Raw genomic sequence first — 17,369 nt, forward strand, 5'->3', positions numbered from 1 at the left:
TTTGATTTAACCTATCAAGTGCTGCACAGCGAAAGCAAGTGAGAAATGGGTTTGGTTAAATGATATAGTGTAACTGTGAGAATATCAAATTTTAGAACTACTGCTCTTTCCCATGCTTTTTATACATTATTACACTGAAATACAGTTTATTTATATGGTAAAATCCAGTTTTTAAGTATGAGAGATTTGAATCACCTATGTTTAATTCTTATCACAGTCTCATCAGTCACTACTGGGGATGGAAATTAGATAAGAATTTAGCAACTATCGATTTCACTTATCAAGTCGATTGTGTATCGAGTCTCTTATCAGCTGTCGTTGGGTTCTCTTTGGTTCTGTTTGGACAGTCGCCTGAAGTAGCAATAAAGAAAGTCCTCTCTTGCAAATGAATTCATGCTGTGGGTTAAATGTTTGTGCATGTTTTTTGTGTTGGAGTCGTTACTCAAAAAAGTCATGATTGCAAATATTACATCCTCCTCCGACCACAGGTACAACATGCCCAGGACCCACTACAGTTCGCAAACAAGGCGGATGTCGGAGTGGAGGATGCCATCCTGTACCTCCTGCATAGAGCCCACTCACACCTGGACAAGTGAAAAGGCACGGTCAGGATCCTGTTTCTTGACTTTTCAAGTGCCTTCAATACTATCCGGCCCTGTCTGCTTCAGGAGAAACTGAACAGGATGCAGGTGGACCCCTGCCTGGTCGCTTGGATCTCAAACTACCTCACCGACAGACCACAGTACGTCAGGCTGTGACACTGTGGTCTGCAGCACCACGGGGAGCTGTGCTGTCCCCTCTTCTCTTCACCCTGTACACCTCTGACTTCTGCTACAACTCTGAATTATGCCACATTCAGAAGTTTGCAGACGACACAGCCATCATGGGGTGTATCTGGGATGATCAGGAAGAGGAGTACAGAAGTCTGGTGAGGAACTTTGTCGCATGGAGTCACACAAACCACCTGCAACACCTCAAAGACTAAGGAACTGGTTGTGGACTTCGGGAGGTCCAGAGAAGGTCCACTGCCGGTTCAGATAGAGGGGGAGGAGGTGGAGGTGGTCAACAAGTACAAGTACCTCGGGCTGTGGGTGGACAATAAACTGGACTGGTCATGCAACACAGAGCACCTGTATAAAAAAGCCTAAAGCCGACTGTACTTCCTCAGGAGGCTGAGGTCTTTTAACATCTGCAGGAAGCTCCTGAGGATGTTTTACCAGTCGGTGGTTGCTGGAGTACTTTTCTATGCTGTGGTGTGCTGGGGGAGCAGCACAGCAAAGAAGGACTCATCCAGGCTGGAGAAACTGATCAGGAGGGCTAGCTCTGTGGTCGGCATGAAGCTGGACACTCTGGTGACAGTGGCAGAGAAAAGGACATTAAAGAAACTGATGGACATTATGGACAATGCTGGGCATCCTCTGCACACGGCCATTAACAACCAGAAGAGTCTGTTCAGTGACAGGTTGCTTCTCCCCAAGACAAGAACTAACAGACTTAAAAACTCCTTTGTCCCACACGCCATCAGACTGTTTAACTCCTCTCTGGAGGGGAGTTTCATCTAATCTAATCTAATCTTTCACGTTACTCTGTAAAACAGCTAAAACACACTGTATCAGGATCAGCCTTTAACAATATAAACCTGAGGCTCCAACCCCACACACCAACACAAATTCCTAATGAGGACATCCATCTCTAAGATCTTTCTCTTAGTAGAATACAAAGCTGACCACACAAAGCAAAGATGAAAACCAGCACATGCGATCAGAAACATGAGGTAGAAAGAGAGGCTGCAGCCTGACTGCTCATCTGCTTGTTACTTGCTGAACTTAAGGATCTGGCTTTTGGCTTGCACTCAGCTTTTGCTCTGGGTTCATGGCTAGCTTACCATTAGCATGCTGTCTTGGCAGATGCTTCCAAAAAAAAAAAAATGAAGTTGTGTTAGCAGCATAATGAGGCCGTTTCTGTCCTGGATGCAGTTTTCCACTTTGCCATTTATCTCGTCCTTTTGTGTTTCCATGCTCTCGACTGCGTTGCTATTTTTCTCCTCTGACACGCGAACTGAAATCAGCTGATTGCTGTGGAAGTGCAAGAACTGATAAGTGTGATCGACAAGCAGGCAGACTAACAATACCAAAGAATTGGACTACTGGGAATCGGTTTTCTACAAGAACCAGTTCTCAGTTCCCATTCTTTGTCACTACATGTCATTTTTCGATTTGTAGCACTTTAATAACCTACCTTCTGCCTCATGTTTATATTACCAGTATGTAAGTGAGTGGCTATGCCATACATGAAAGGTTGGATGTTTCTGATTAGCTAGCAAATGACCAAACCGAGCATATTAAACTAAACTAGACAAAATTAAAGTTTTTGGCATTGGAGTCAAGATCTCTGGCTTTGATAGAGCAATATCAAACAATATAAACTAAAACCTGATCAATCCAAAACCAGTTTGAATAAATACCCAAATAAGTCTGATTATATGATCTTCAATTAGAATCACATATCAGTATTTAGATCTTTTTAAATAAAATAAGGCTACGTTCACACTGCAGGCGAAAGCGCATCAAATCCAATTTTTTTGACCCTATGCGACCCATATCCGATCATGCTATGACAGTGTGAACGGCGCAAATCCGATATTTTCAAATCCGATCTGGGTCACTTTCGTATGTGGTACTGAATCCGATACATATCCGATGTTTTAGAAAGCGACTGCTGTTTGAACGGTCAAGTCGCATTAAATCCGCCTTTTACGTCACCGACACAAGACTGAAGCCAATTATCAGCGCCCGAGAAGACATCGCGAACGCTTCCTAGCCATCCAGTGTAGATGTCAGTGAAACTGTTGGGAAGACAACGTGAACATTTTATTTGTACTGTATAATCTGCAGATTCTGACAGAAATCTACAGCTATCCTTTGAAGCAGCGCTCCTCTAAAACAGCAATAAGGATCATTATTAGGTTATTTACATTATTATGTAAATAACAAAATAACTTAAAGCAAAAATTGGGAAACGTAAAGTCCGAAGTCTTTATATTAACGGCCATCAGTCAAACAATACTGTTTGTTCTTGGTCTAAACAGAGCGCGTTGTGTGTGACATCTTCTTTTGCGCATGCGGGCCGCTTTGAGCGTTCACACTAGAGCGCGTTTGCTGTCGCATTTTATTTGTAGTGTGAACGAGGAGACAAAAAAATCGGATTTGATCAAAAAATCGGAATTGAGCATTAAGACCTGCAGTGTGAACGTAGTCTAACTGATGATAGAGAGAGCTAAAGTGGTGCTATTAGCAAGTACCACTGTCTACAACGTGAACACATTGATTTTCTAATCATAAAAAATAATCACCAAATCCAGTTTTAATGAAAATGTCAAGCTGCATCTCAATAAGCAAAACCAACATTTTCTTTGCCATTTCTGTACTGAAGAACATGCCAGAACAAAGCTGAAAGGGTAGACATAATGTCATGGTTCTGGGTATTTTACACAGTGTTTGTGAGTTGTTCGTGCACGTTTCACTTTTAGTTAGTTCATGGCTCGTTTTTTTAAGAAAGGATTTATGCTTATAGCTTTAGTCTTCAGGTAATAATCTGACCATTACCTTGCACAAGCTGTCAGACTGATAAATGGACTGTGCCTCCTCCCCCTCCGCATCCCCATCCGCACAGCTACACTGTGAGCTGTAGTCCATGAATAGCATTCTCACGTAGCTCTTCCTTTTCTCCGGATGGTGATGGTGATGCCATCCTCCGTGGACCAATTTGCTCTGTAAGCAAATTTGTGGGTGTCAAGAGAGGGTGGTAGGCAGTCTCTGATGTGCTGACGCATATCTGCTCGAAACACTTCATGAGTACAGACATGAGGGCTGTAGTAGTCTGTAATCATGGAAGCTGTCTGTTGCAGTCTTCAGACGGGTGGGAACAGTGGCATGAGTCAGACAGGTTGAACAGGCTGGTGAGGATCACTGCCAGTTGGTGTTCAACCACAACTACTGGGATGCTGCTGGGGCTGGCAGCTCTCCTGGGCTTCACCGCTCTCAGTCTTCTCCTCACCTCATGTTCCTGGAGGGAGAGGAGAAGTGTACCAGGTAGGGCGGAGGTGGGGGGCAGGAGGTGCCAGGGAGGGGCGGTCTCAAACAGCTGTTGAGCTCCTCTGCTACTGTTAGGCTGCTGTTGGGGGGCTCTGTCTGAAGGTTGGAGGCTGAGGGACAGAGTTTTGACGCTCCTTTTGATCTCCAAGGCCACCTCTGCCAAACAATTGAGAGCAAGCTGTGACTTGTCTTTCTTGTCTTAGATACACCCTAGAGCACAACCCAAGCAACAAAGAGCAGTTTGTTGCTTTGATGCAGTATTTGACAACCATGCAGAGCTTCCACCTCCACAGAGTGCTGGCATTTACCAACACTTGGTCTATGAACCGAGAAAGCCAGACCAGACCAGAGTAGTTTTTGACTCGCACAAAACAACGGCATCTCTCTGAACAATGTTCTACTCACTGGACCAGATTTGTACCTTCTCAGATGCTTCAACCAAGGCCATCAGTGCTGTAGCATACCTCAAAACAACCAAGACCACCATACCCAGATTAGACCTCAGCAATTTCCACAGCCAGCACTGCCGGGAAGAGCTTATTGTCGAGGAGACAGCCTTGGAGTTATGGATGGAAATCAATAAGAAATTAGCGATTTCGATTCCATTGCCGATATAACTTTTCGAGCCGATTCTTTCTCAGTTCTCACTGGCTTTGAGCTTGATGCAGTCTATATATGCACTGGACCAGCATTCTTGTATAAATCACACAAAAGCTCTGTTGAGCAGCAAGATACCTTCAGTCTTGTTGACCCAGACTTTAGCCATTACTAAAAGGTTTTCCTCTTTATTAGTGGCACATCAAGTCAAATGTGTATATGATCCAACTTAAGCTTTATCAAACAGATATACATGAAGTTGTATTAAATCATTACATTAATCACCTTGCTATTGTATTTTTTTTTTTTTTTTTTTGCTTGATCATTGGCTAGCAGCAGATTCCCTTGACTCCAACGTCTACGAAAAAATTTGCTTTCTCCATCCCTTGTTTTTACCAATTCTGTCTAGTGTCTGATGGAGAGCTGCATCAACATGCTGCCGTGTACCTGGATGATGTCATGATCCACAGTGACACCTGGGCGAAGCATATGCAGCGAGATGCCGCAGTGCTGCAGGGGTTCACCACCAACCCAAAGAAGTGTGCAGATGGAGATGGAGAAGACTCCAGCTGTTGCATCCTGTTCTCATCCCAAGACCAAAAAAAAAAAAGAGATGCAGCAGTTCTTGGGGTTGGCTGATTACTTCTGTAGGTTCATCCCAAATTTCGTGGAGCTGACCAGCCCTCTGACCAACCTCACACAAAAGAGTGCCTCTGAAAGCTATCAGAGCATGATTTAACTAGATTTACCCTCTGGGATCAATGGACACACCCAAATCATATGACCCATTCAAGATGACATAGCAACAAGATGGACCCACACTGAGTTTCCATTTCAACTTGTGCTGAAAGTGCAGAGTTGAAACTATGTACACAACAGTTTTGAAATTGTGTTGATAGCACATGTAAAACAAGACAAATAAATATCAGGTTTAGTGTGGCAAGATACAGTAAAAATTGCATTTTCTAAGGACCGTGAAAAAAAAAATCCATGACATTTCTTTCCTATTGGTGTAAAAAAATAAATAAATAAATAAATAAAAATTACAAATTTCAACCAATCAAAAATATTCTATGCCAACATGTGGCGTTTAGTTGTTTAGGAAGAGAGAAACGTTTTGGGAGAGACGGCAGCGAGAGAGTTTTGAGATGTGAGAGATTTGTGACATTTAGCGTGTTTGGAGTATATAGGGGGTGTCCAAATTCATGGGCTGCATCCTCCTGAGGCCGCATTTGTAGACCAATTGCGTCACAGCGACGCGCCGAAGGCTGTCCAAATTCATAGACTCCTCCGAATGCAGCCGACAAATGCGTCCTCCTTTTCCCCGAATTTGAAGGATGGGTCGGGTGTGTCCTTCGTGGCCCACCATATCCCAGAATTCATAGCGCGGCCCAGCCAAACTCCAGTTTCCGGCAATGGCGGCCGCTACTAAGTTTTAAAATTACTCTTATTAATCTTCCTGGGTCGATAGCTAGCCGGGAGCTCGAGGGTCATTAGAGCCGCAGAGAACGGCAAACTCCCGGCACATCATGTTCAGATCACCGCGGACTTTTGCTACTCAGGTTAAATGTAATATATAAGTCACTTAGACAACCTAAAAATGTTATGGTTTGGCTTATTTCAGTGTTTTGTTTGTTCGTGAGTAAATCGGTTTGGCTGAGATTAAAGTTATTAGATAAGATTAGATAAAATAAAACTTTATTAATCCCCCGGGTGGGTTCCTCCTTGGTTTTCACACAGCTGACTAAACGTCAGACAGAAAACTGATTAAACAGACGTGTGAGATGGTGGAGAGTTTACTCCAGTGTCCTGTTATATTTTAGATAGCAGGGAGCAGACGGCTGAGTTTATTAAACTCCACCGAGACAGCGGTGACGCTAATCTGAAGGCTGGACCGTCCAATTTCACAGCCGCTTACTTCCAGCCTACCCGACCTTCTGAGGACCCGGCCCACGTAGACCGCAAAGGCCGGGTCCTCAGGAGGATGCAGCCCATGAATTTGGACATGACTATAGTGTCTTGTCTTATGTTAATTAGTGTGAAGTCAGAACAAAAAGGGCACTAGTGAATGTCACAGTTGCTAGCCAAAAAGTGACCAATGGCAGATTGCAATGCAAACCCTGTTTTGTGATGCAGAGAAACTATTTTTTGGATCTTATTGTGACGCCTAATTGTTCTGTCATTTTAAAATTGACAATTTATATATTTGCATTTCAAGTTGTGAAAATGTAAACAGAAACATGTTTGTGGTTTTCACAGAAAAAAAAACTTCATAAGTAATTTAAATTTGATATTTTTCGTGCACTTTTAGATCAATTGTGTTAACACAGAATGTCAAAATGAAAATGTAACTGTAATTTCAGACAAAGGTAAAATCAAAAGTAGTCACAAATGTGTAATTATACACTAGACCCTAGGGGATTAAGAAATTCAAGCACAAAGCGACTGCACTTCCTGAGACGACTGAAGAAGGTGCACCTCCCCAAACCCATCCTTATCCTTAGCACCTTCTACACAGGCACCATAGAGAGCATCTTAACCAGCTTTATCACAGTCTGGTACGGAAACTGAAACGCGTCCAACCACAGAGCCCTCCAGAGGATTGTGTGGACTGCTGAGCGCATTATTGGCAGCTCTCTACCCAGTCTACAGGGTATTTACACCTGACACTGAATTTGTAAAGCCATTAGCATCATGGCTGACCCGCATCACCTCTCCCACCAACTGTTTACTCCTCTTCCATCCGGAAGATGACTCTGCAGCATCAGGACCAGGTAGTTTTTTCCCACTAAGCAGTCCGGCTCCTGAACACCATGCTGCCCTCCATCACACATATAACACTCTCCTCTCACTTCCAATACTTGATCTATTCCATATTACACTGTTCCACTCTTGTATTTATTTATTCTCATTTTTCTATTTTTTTATTCTATTTCTATTCAATTACAGTACTGCTGTACTTATTCTTAGTTTATCTTAGTTCTGTATTGTTGTATTTGAAATTTTTAGTGCTGTCAAAATTAACGCATTAACACAAATTAATCCACTACATTTTTTTAACGCAATTAACGCAACTGCAGTGCAGAATGACTCAAAATCCCTGAAATGTTTCTGTCAGCGCATTTCGGGCAGTTTGTCCAAGTAAAGTTACCCTCGCACATGTGCAAATGGGCAGTTGATCTGGTAGTGACGGGCAGCTGAACCAATCAACTCAATATGGAAGATGATAAACACACATTGGCCCTCTCGATGGGAAATTTCAGTATTAAAAAAATAACAAGATGGAACAGTCGACCGACATAAAGTATTTTGCACATTGTGCAAGAAGGAATTTTCTTTTCACCGAAGCACTTCCATCTTAAAATATCACATTGAAGCGAAGCCTACGTTAGTCAGGGATGCTGCTAGCACTTTGGCTAACGTGTCACCCAGCTTGCACCAAACCAATCACGGAGCATCGGGGGCTCGGTAAGTCGACCTCGGACATATTAACTGACACAATTGCAACAAACTGCAGACCTGTTAATATCGTTGAGAAGAGAGAGGATAAATGTTCACAGAGTTTTGTTTACATGAAGGTTTAAGATGTTCAATAAACATGTTAAGTGCCTATATTTTCCCTTTTTTCTGTTTGCTCATGCAAACTGAAATGCGATTATTGGAACAAGTCTGCCAGAGATCAGTAATATCTTCCCCACTCGCTGTCTGAGGAGGGTGCACAGTATCCTGCGGGACCAACATCACCCTGCGCGCCACCTTTTCCATCTGCTGCCCTCAGGGAGAAGGTACAGGTCTATACAGGCCAGAACATCCAGACTGGCCAACAGCCTGTATCCACAGGCTGTGAGGCTCCTGAACTCTCTGCCCCCCTCTCACGGACAATAACCATATCCAACTTCTTAATAGCAATGAACTGGTCTGCATTGGTGCATCATATCTTTATTCTCTTCCCCCTCCTGCCCCCCCCCCCTCTTTCTTAAATAGATAACTATCATATCTGATATCATATCTCACAGTACAATAATATTGAATGGGTTGCATTGTTGTATTTTGTCATGTTTCTCAGGTCTCTGTCTAAATTTCTACGAACATTATTGCTAAGGATTGTCTTATTGCATTGGAGTCACACTGGGTTAAATATGTACACTTGGGTTTTAAGGGGTATTTATTATTTTCTTCTTTTTTTTTGGGTTGTATGGAAGCCCCAAACGCAATTTCATTGTTCTTGACAATGACAATAAATAAATAAATAAATACTAAAAATACTAAAAAAAAATATAGAATAAAAATGAATGATATTTAATTGTGATTAATCAAAATTAATCCACAGTAACCCTGTGATGAATCTGATTAAATATTTTCATTGTTTGACAGCACTAATATATATTATATATGAGTGTATACTTACTTCTTAGTATATAGGTTTTTTAAAAAGTTGTATTTCACAGGAGAGAAGCTGTGTTAAAAGACTGAAACTATTCAAATTCTCTTTGAATTTAAGCATTTAACATTTTTTGTGTTTATTCTGCTTCATTATGTTGCATAAATGTCAGTTACAAGCTTAAATATAAAGTTGAAAAAGTGTAATTGCAGCCAGGCTATTGATCAAGCAATTGCGATTAATTACAGAAAAATTGTGCGATTAATTAGATTGTTTTTTGTTTTTTTTAAATCTATTGACTAGAAATTTTATTTTTATTTCTACACTTTGTAACTTCGACCCAGGAGGATGACATTTCATCCAACTGTACACTTTGAGTGTATAATGTTGGGTTGACAATAAAACTCTGTTTGACTTGAAATTCTTTGGCCAAGGGTCTGGATTCACAACAGTTACGAATCACCAACAACCTGGAACTTTTTTGTAATTCAATGTCTAGGCCTGTTTTTGGAGAGGGAGAGGAGTCTTCATCAGCCAGTGAGGAAGTTCTGGATGAACAAGAAGGACTGGATGGGTCCACAAAAGCCCCAGTAGTCAGTGAGTCAGAAGAAATCCAACTGAAAGCAGGCAGGGACCAGACCTGCAGGCAAACTTCAAGTAAACCTTAATTCTCATCAAAACACCTTCCCACTTCTTCCTTGTCCTGGAATATTTGAAGGAGATTTGATCACCCAAGTAATGCTTTATCCAAGTTATGTGGGATGATCTGATTTCAACAAGTGTTCGGCGATCACACACCAACGGAACAAACTCATCTTTACTGCAAATACAGAATAAACATACTGCAAACAGGAACCAGTTTAGGTCACTGGTCAAACGTGTGCCCATATGCCTTATTGCTAGAAAGCAACAGCCGGGGTTTGAGTGCGACCTGTGGCCTTTTGCTCTGTCTTCCCTTGCCCTCCTATCCTGTCTACTCTGCAATGATGAATTTTGAATACGGGTTAAAAAAAATAGAAGAAAGAAATGCAGCAAACCATAATCCAAGCAGACCTGACAGATGGCCATGCAGATATCAGTCTCATTTATGCTTCTTGGTCGCACAAGGGCAAAGTGGGCTTGCACTCTTATGAAATTTATCCAACCACAAACAGTTCAACTACCAGATCAACTGAGCAACATGGTTAAATCAACTCTGTGCACGTGTGTGTAGACCAGGCTATCTCACACATATACACAGTAAAGTGCGACTGACAGGTGTCCCAGAGCTTGACATGGTTACCATCCATTGCCATGGGTCCCAATTTAGAAATAAATACATTTTTAAAAAGGAAACGTTTCTCTTTCTCTCAGCACAGTGGGCAGCGGTTAGCACTCTCACCTAACAGCACAAAAGGGTCGTTGGTTGTAATTTACCAGCTGGCTTCTTCTATTTGTTAGCCACACCATAAACTGGGAACCTGGCAGGGGTGTATTACACAGCCAGAGCAGGTCAGCCACTAATCAGAAGGTCGGTGGTTCGATCCCAGGCTGCCTCCAGGCTGCATGCCAAATATCCTTGGGCAAGATACTAACCCCATGTTTGCCTACTGGTGGCGCCAGTGTCCGGCAGCCTCGCCTCTGTCAGTGCGCCCCAGGGCAGCTGTAGCTACGATGTAGCTGCCATCACCAGTGTGTGTGTGTGAATGGGTGAATGACTGAATGTAGTGTAAAACGCTTTGGGGTCCTTAGGGACTGTGTAAAGCGCTATACAAATGCAAACCATTTACAGTCCCACTGTGGAGTCAGCCAGTAGTTTTTATCCAATTTCCACAAAACACTAATCATGGATAAAGTTTGCAATACATTTATAAACACTGGACAAGCAACTGAAACATTTTCATGCAGATTGCATTTCTGCTTTGTTGCTTACAACTTTTGTGTTATTACTTTGGAACATAATTTCTTCCAGTAGTAAAAGCAGCACTAACTGAACTGTGGCATCTTTAACAGGAGTTTTTATTCCCCTTGCTGCCTCAGTGTTCTTTCTCAGTAACCTGCTCTCCAACCTTCGTCCAGCTGCTTGTCCTGGAAAAATTAAACTTTGAAGTGATATTGTGTTATCATCCCCTCAGTAACCCATTTAGGGTTGGTTTACTTGTAAGTCAGATGTAATGTAATGTGAATGTGAGTTTACAGAATTACTTACTGTAAGCACACATTTACAGTGAGTAACGTGTTTCTGGTCTTTGACCACTTAGCCAATTTAGAATCGCAGAATAAGCTACCATGCAGGAGGATATGAGGCTGTAAGTTCATGGATTGCAGCTGCCAAAGTTTTTGTTTTTCCATATGAACACACTATGTGTCTGTTCACTGCTGGACAATGATCTTCTCATTCAGTGTAGGTGGGTTTAATGCTCAAATGTGGCTACTAAGACTATACAGAGAAAATAAAGAAGCACAGCTTTGAGAACTGACCTCAGGCCTGTTGAATCCAGGAGTCCAGGACTGAACCCGGACCCCTACCTGCACAGTCCCATTACATAAGAGTATTATCAAAATACCAAACACTAACCCCACCCCATTCCTCCACGAGTGCCTCAGAGATCAGTGACTGCTATAGCTAGTAAAAGTACGTGACTCAAAACATTTTAAAGTGATAGTTTCCGATGGATGTTGGCAAACTAACAGATTTGACTATTTAACATCCAGTATTTTGTAGTTAGGCAGTATTTTCCTTGCAATACTTTAAGACTGAAGCAATCGCCTTATTCCTCTGTCACTAATCAAGATGTGGACAAAGTGATTACGTAGCACCACTCAACACACACAGAGCATGAAAGAAACACAAATTGTTAACTCCTGGCCTGCTCGCTCAGCTTACAGGTATGTTTCACAGTGGAAGTTGCTAATCTTTGACTCACTGAGGAGATTGTAAGAAGCAGTTGAGAACTGCTGAGTGGAACTTGAATTACAGTGTTTTGCCAAGCCCTTAATATACAGTTAGTATCGAGCTGCATTGTGCGACTTTGAACTGACTGACCCACCATCAGGTCAGTGGGGTTTAAGAGATTAGCAGTTGTTACAAAATCATGCTTCAGAGGTGCTTCACTAGGTGACTGAAGTCTCACTAGCCAGTTTGCTGTAACGTAGTCTTTAGTTTTATGAAAATGAATAATATGACCCCAACTGCTTGAATCGAATCATATGACACCTATTAACAAGTCCAAACACACACACACACACACACACACACACACGCACAAAGAGAAACTGCAGACACATTTACCAGACCACCGCAGGTGCTAACTGATGCCAGAGAGTCTGTATGGTTAATGATGGCTCCAGAATAAAAGCATAGCTGGTTCTTGGATAAGCTGTTTACCACAGCGCTTTCCCCCTTGTACCTCTCCTCTACTACAAAGTCCTTGGACAGAAACGTGCTATCCCGCGTTAGATTTAAATGCAGGTTGCTTCCGAAAGCGGGCAGTAAGACGATGATGTTTTCTGGTTCCGAGCGTCCTTCTCTCGCGGCGTCCAGGGAGCGCTGACCGCGGCGCAGGGTGCGGGTAGTGTGGTCGGATAGGTGCGCCTCCTGGCCATACAGCAGCCTGGGAATTACTTCATCTGTCTCCAGCTCAGACTGGGCTGTGGATAGAGACAGCCTCCATCAAACAGCGACCACATTGGACAAAAATAGTCTATCCTAGTCTGCGTGAGGAGACAGTCTGCTCCGGTGCTCCCTGACTCTTAGCACACACGTTCAACATCCGAGCTCAGTTTGTGGATCTCAAAAATCTAAAGCCTTCGACTATTCGTAACAGAATACAAGTAACTGGTGAGAAACATTTGGATTTTTAACTGCAGAAAGACATTTCTTCAGCTGCCCTGTGTCAGCCGTCGTACAAGGCAATGAGTTCATGCGTAAGAGCTGTTATACTTACCAGTGAATGCGATGCAGAGGAGAAAGAGCAGAGGGACAACATGGCTGTTAACCATGATAAAAACAAAGCAGCGCAGAAAGAAAAACTAAAAGTGCTTTATTTTGAGGAAACCGAAGCGCTCAGCGAAGCATAGGTCGGAAACTCTACTTTTCCAAAGTAGGAGAAGCTTCAGTAACTCAGGCTGGAATTACTTTGCAGCGCAGGACACGCCCACACAGCTGGAGTCCGCCTCTACTCGCGTGAGATTGGGTCCGTTAAACCTTAAGGCGACCGAGGCCGAGAAATCTCTCTATTCTCATTGGCCGGCAAAGCTGTTGGAAAGTGTCGTGGGTTGAAACCCTACACGTGGTTTCAAGTGGGGAGAATTGCTGATAATTGTCAAAGGTTTTTTTGTATTCTGCTTTTCATTTTTAAGAGAAAACTTTACATAGACGGGAGGGGATGAACAAACGAAAGAAGATGTGATTGTTGGACAGTAAAAATACAAATAAAAAAGGAGATCATTTTTAAGACTACATAAACCAGAGTTTTTAGGAGTAACTGCATAAATTGTACTTAAATAGTTTTTTATATTCTAATTGTGCTCTCAAGAAACTTTTTATTTCAAGCCTCATCTGACAGTCACACATGACACAAATTCCATAATATACTTTGAATTGCAGTCTGGAGGAGCCAAGGATTGAGGCACCACTCTCTGGATTAGATGACCTGCTCTATCTCCTAAGTCACAGCTGCCCCATAAGGAGGCAACCTATATAATCAACACACAAAATTAAATGATTCAACAGATGCACTCCAGCTCTAAACCTTTGTAGAAGTTACCCATCAAGAATTGAACACTAAACAGTCTTTAGCCTGCTGGCCTCCTAACACAGCATCTGTGCGATGTCCTATATGTGTGAGAACAGTGCAGGTAGTTGCCCGCTTCATTTGTTGCATTTGCTGTATATAAAATATGCCCCTGAGTCTGAAAAATTAAGTTCATATGTAAATTCCTTTAACCTGCATTCTTTTGAATGATTAGTTGTTACTAACTATGATTACTGAAAGAAGTCCAGCTATATAGAAATCAGTGGAGAAATAGAACTTAGCTCCCTTGATTCATTCATTCATACAGTTGGGGCTCAGGGGGTTGGGAAGCGTATCTGTAACCGGAAGGTTGCCGGTTCGATCCCTGGGCTCTCTGTCCTGGTCGTTGTGTCCTTGGGCAAGACGCTTCACCTACCGCCTACTGGTGTTGGCCAGAGGGGCCGATGGCGCGATATGGCAGCCTCGCCTCTGTCAGTCTGCCCCAGGGCAGCTGTGGCTACAACTGTAGCTGCCTCCACCAGTGAATGTGAGAGTGAATGATTAGTGGTATTGTAAAGCGCTTTGGGTGCCTTGAAAAGCGCTATATAAATCCAATCCATTATTATTATTCCCTTATTAATCAGTGATGAGTATAACATCTCAGTTTTTAGTTTTAAGGCTTTTAAACACAGCATGGTATTCATTGTGTAAATAATGGTCCAGTCCACATTAGATTCCAGATGCACAATAAGTACTTTAATCATTTAGACCTCTTTTCAAAATACATTGAGACAGAAATGGCTTTACATTAATATTGGTCACAGGTTTTGAATATGTGAAATTCTGAAACATTTATTTGATACAAAGTAAATGGATCCCTGACCCTGCATACTATCATCTATGGCTACACTCAGTGGCCGAGATGGCCTGTAGGTGGGAGTGGACCCAAGAGCAGACTCAACGGACAGTTAGGTTGTGATTTAAACAAAGCCTTATTCAAATTAGTGACGTGAACTGTAGGTGTGGTGGTGAGAGTCCCTATCGAGGAAGCAACTGGAACAGAGGGAGCGAATAGTTCATTTTAGTGAACGGGTGAGGATGACTGAAGGCAAGTAAGAGTTGGGATGATGAAGCCTTACTTGTAGGTGGATGAGAGTTTGCTCTAGGGTAGAGTATGACCGAGTGAGCGTCTGGCTGACGATGTACGCGAGCTTGCAGTTACAACCTTTTGTTTCCAGAGGTCCAGCGATGGTGCAGCAAGCAGGAGGGCAGGCAGGTGGGAGCAGCTGAGTTTCCAAAGAATGATTTTGCAAGCTTACTTGGAAGGTTTAGCATGAGGAATGTGTCTAATCTTTCCAGCCAATTGCTTTGCCAAAAGGCAGATCCCACGAAGCCCTTTTTAACAGCTCGTTTGAAAGTACTGACATCTGTTGGTTATTCAACGTACAGCAGCCCTGCTGTGGCATTAAATGTGTGCTTCATACCAGTAGTAGGTATGTAAATGTAATGATGTACGAATTATAGAATACCCATATGAGGCTACACATATTGGTGTATACACACACACACACACACACACACACACACACACACACACACTCACACACACACACACACACACACACACACACACACACACACACACACCATGACTAGTGACCAGCATCCAGAGGACTGAGTTACCGGTAAGTTGAGACTGAAGGGATCTAGAGGCATAAAGACACAGGAGTGGGTACAAGGCAACACTTGTTTAACAACAAGCACCATGAAGGTCTAGTTACAACCGTGATGACAAACGCTGATTGTTGCTGACGGACGACGGGTAGCGATGCAGGTGTGGAACCAGGGGTTTGCTCCAATGGGTGGACACAAGAAAAGCAGAGCCAAAACAGAAAAACGCTGGACACTCACTCGGGTCATGACAACTAGCCTGTATAGACAATTGCAATCTCTAGTACCTTGCCACATTCCAGAATACTAATACGGGAAAAATCTTTTTAGCTCAGACTTACAATGCTGCTTTAGATCAAGTTGTTTTGTGGAAGAATATACAAATAAACTTAAAAAAGACTGTTGCAGAAATAGTGGTGGCAGACCTGCAAATAAGCACACGGAGCAGTTGGATGAATTGTTGACAGGAATAATGGAGAACCAACAACCTTTGGAGAACATATCAGATCTAGAGAGTTCAGACGAGGGATCACGCACACCTGAACTGAGTATATTAATGCACCGATTTAGCCTTTCTCTCATTTCACACCATTGTTGGTCATCAACAACTGTCTCATTTAATTTGTTCATTTGATCATATGAACTGTTCTTGTGTGTAGGTGGAAGTCAAATGGACAGAACCACAGTGTTGCAAGGCAGTTTACCCTTTATGAAGGACCGCAGTAATACCAGCAGTGAATAAAGAAATGTTCATTACATCATATTGTTTTCCTTGTTAATATACCAGACAAATACACTTCAGCGTGTGAAAATGAGTATTTCAGCATAACAATGAAAAGCTAAATGTCTAACGCTGCTACTTAAAGTGGCACAATGCAAACGCACCTCTATAAGAAATTGTTTCTGTGGTTTGTTAGAACTGAAGGTTGATCAGTCCTGCCTGAGCTGTGTTCATTGTTTTTGTTTGTTTGTTTTGTTTACCTTGTTTTACATTTTATTCTTTTAATCATTTCTTGTAATGCTGTTAACTTTTCAGTACTTATCTTTGCCAATAAAAAGTTAAATTGAACATTTTCAAAACAAGCTTTTGTTTAACATGTCCACCTAATAAATTATATGTATCTAGTTCTTTCATGGACAAGTTGTGACTGACAAAATCTCTACATTTTGTTTCACCTTATAATATTTTTAACCAAATTATATTTGACCTTAAAGTATTAAAGTTGCTTTCCAGGGCTTGTATAAGATGATAGTTTTCATCACATCATTCTGTATCATGTGGTTGCCACAGTAGCTTGACTTACGACTGTTACTGCTGTGTGAACAGGATGTCGGTGTAATAATGTATCAAAATAGAATTCCAGTGATGACTGTTAACTCTCTCCAGGCAGGCGTTGCCGACTTGCAACAGTTAAAAACTAACAACCTGATCACCCCACATACATATTTTATGAGTTTTTTAACTCAGAAGCACCACTGCAGGACTTGGTTGTGCATTAGCAACAAAAAGTTTAATTTGAGCCTGAGAGGGTTAAACACTTGGTCTCCATGTGTTTTTGTTTCCAGATATATACCATGCACCCAGCTCTTCTAATAAGCAAATCTTCCACTTCCAGGTCTTACTGGCTTCTGATACAATTTATCATCAGTAGCATACAAGACATTTCTTCAAAAATTTAGTTGAGTGTCTCAATGCAATAACTCAACTAGAAAATGTCTGTATATAATTTATCCAAATTATTATTTTGATAATTATGTGTGCCAATGTAATACAATTACTAATAATTTTTTTGTTTCAAGCCCAAACCTTTTGATCTCCATGCATAACACACGCATCAAAATGTAACCAGTGTTGTCCTCTTTCAGCCAGTGTCATAGGATTTATGGTTCCCTCGTGAATTCCACCAAAAC

At 42.0% G+C, this 17,369-nt stretch overlaps 1 protein-coding gene across 1 annotated transcript in view; it reads right to left on the reverse strand.

The window, feature by feature from the left end:
* Positions 1–13,211, reverse strand: part of adamts17 (ADAM metallopeptidase with thrombospondin type 1 motif, 17) — a 91,708-nt gene extending 78,497 nt beyond the window's left edge. Inside the window, exons 1-2 of the mRNA XM_026183405.2 lie at positions 12,999–13,211; positions 12,344–12,702 (exon numbers count right to left, since the gene is read on the reverse strand). Of these exons, the coding sequence (XP_026039190.1) occupies positions 12,344–12,702; positions 12,999–13,053 (414 nt within the window). The 5' untranslated portion in view covers positions 13,054–13,211. The remainder of the gene's footprint in view (positions 1–12,343; positions 12,703–12,998) is intronic.
* Positions 13,212–17,369: the final 4,158 nt, after the last annotated feature.

Source organism: Astatotilapia calliptera, chromosome 1, assembly GCF_964374335.1.
Source record: "Astatotilapia calliptera chromosome 1, fAstCal68.1, whole genome shotgun sequence".
Taxonomy (NCBI): Eukaryota; Metazoa; Chordata; class Actinopteri; order Cichliformes; family Cichlidae; genus Astatotilapia; species Astatotilapia calliptera.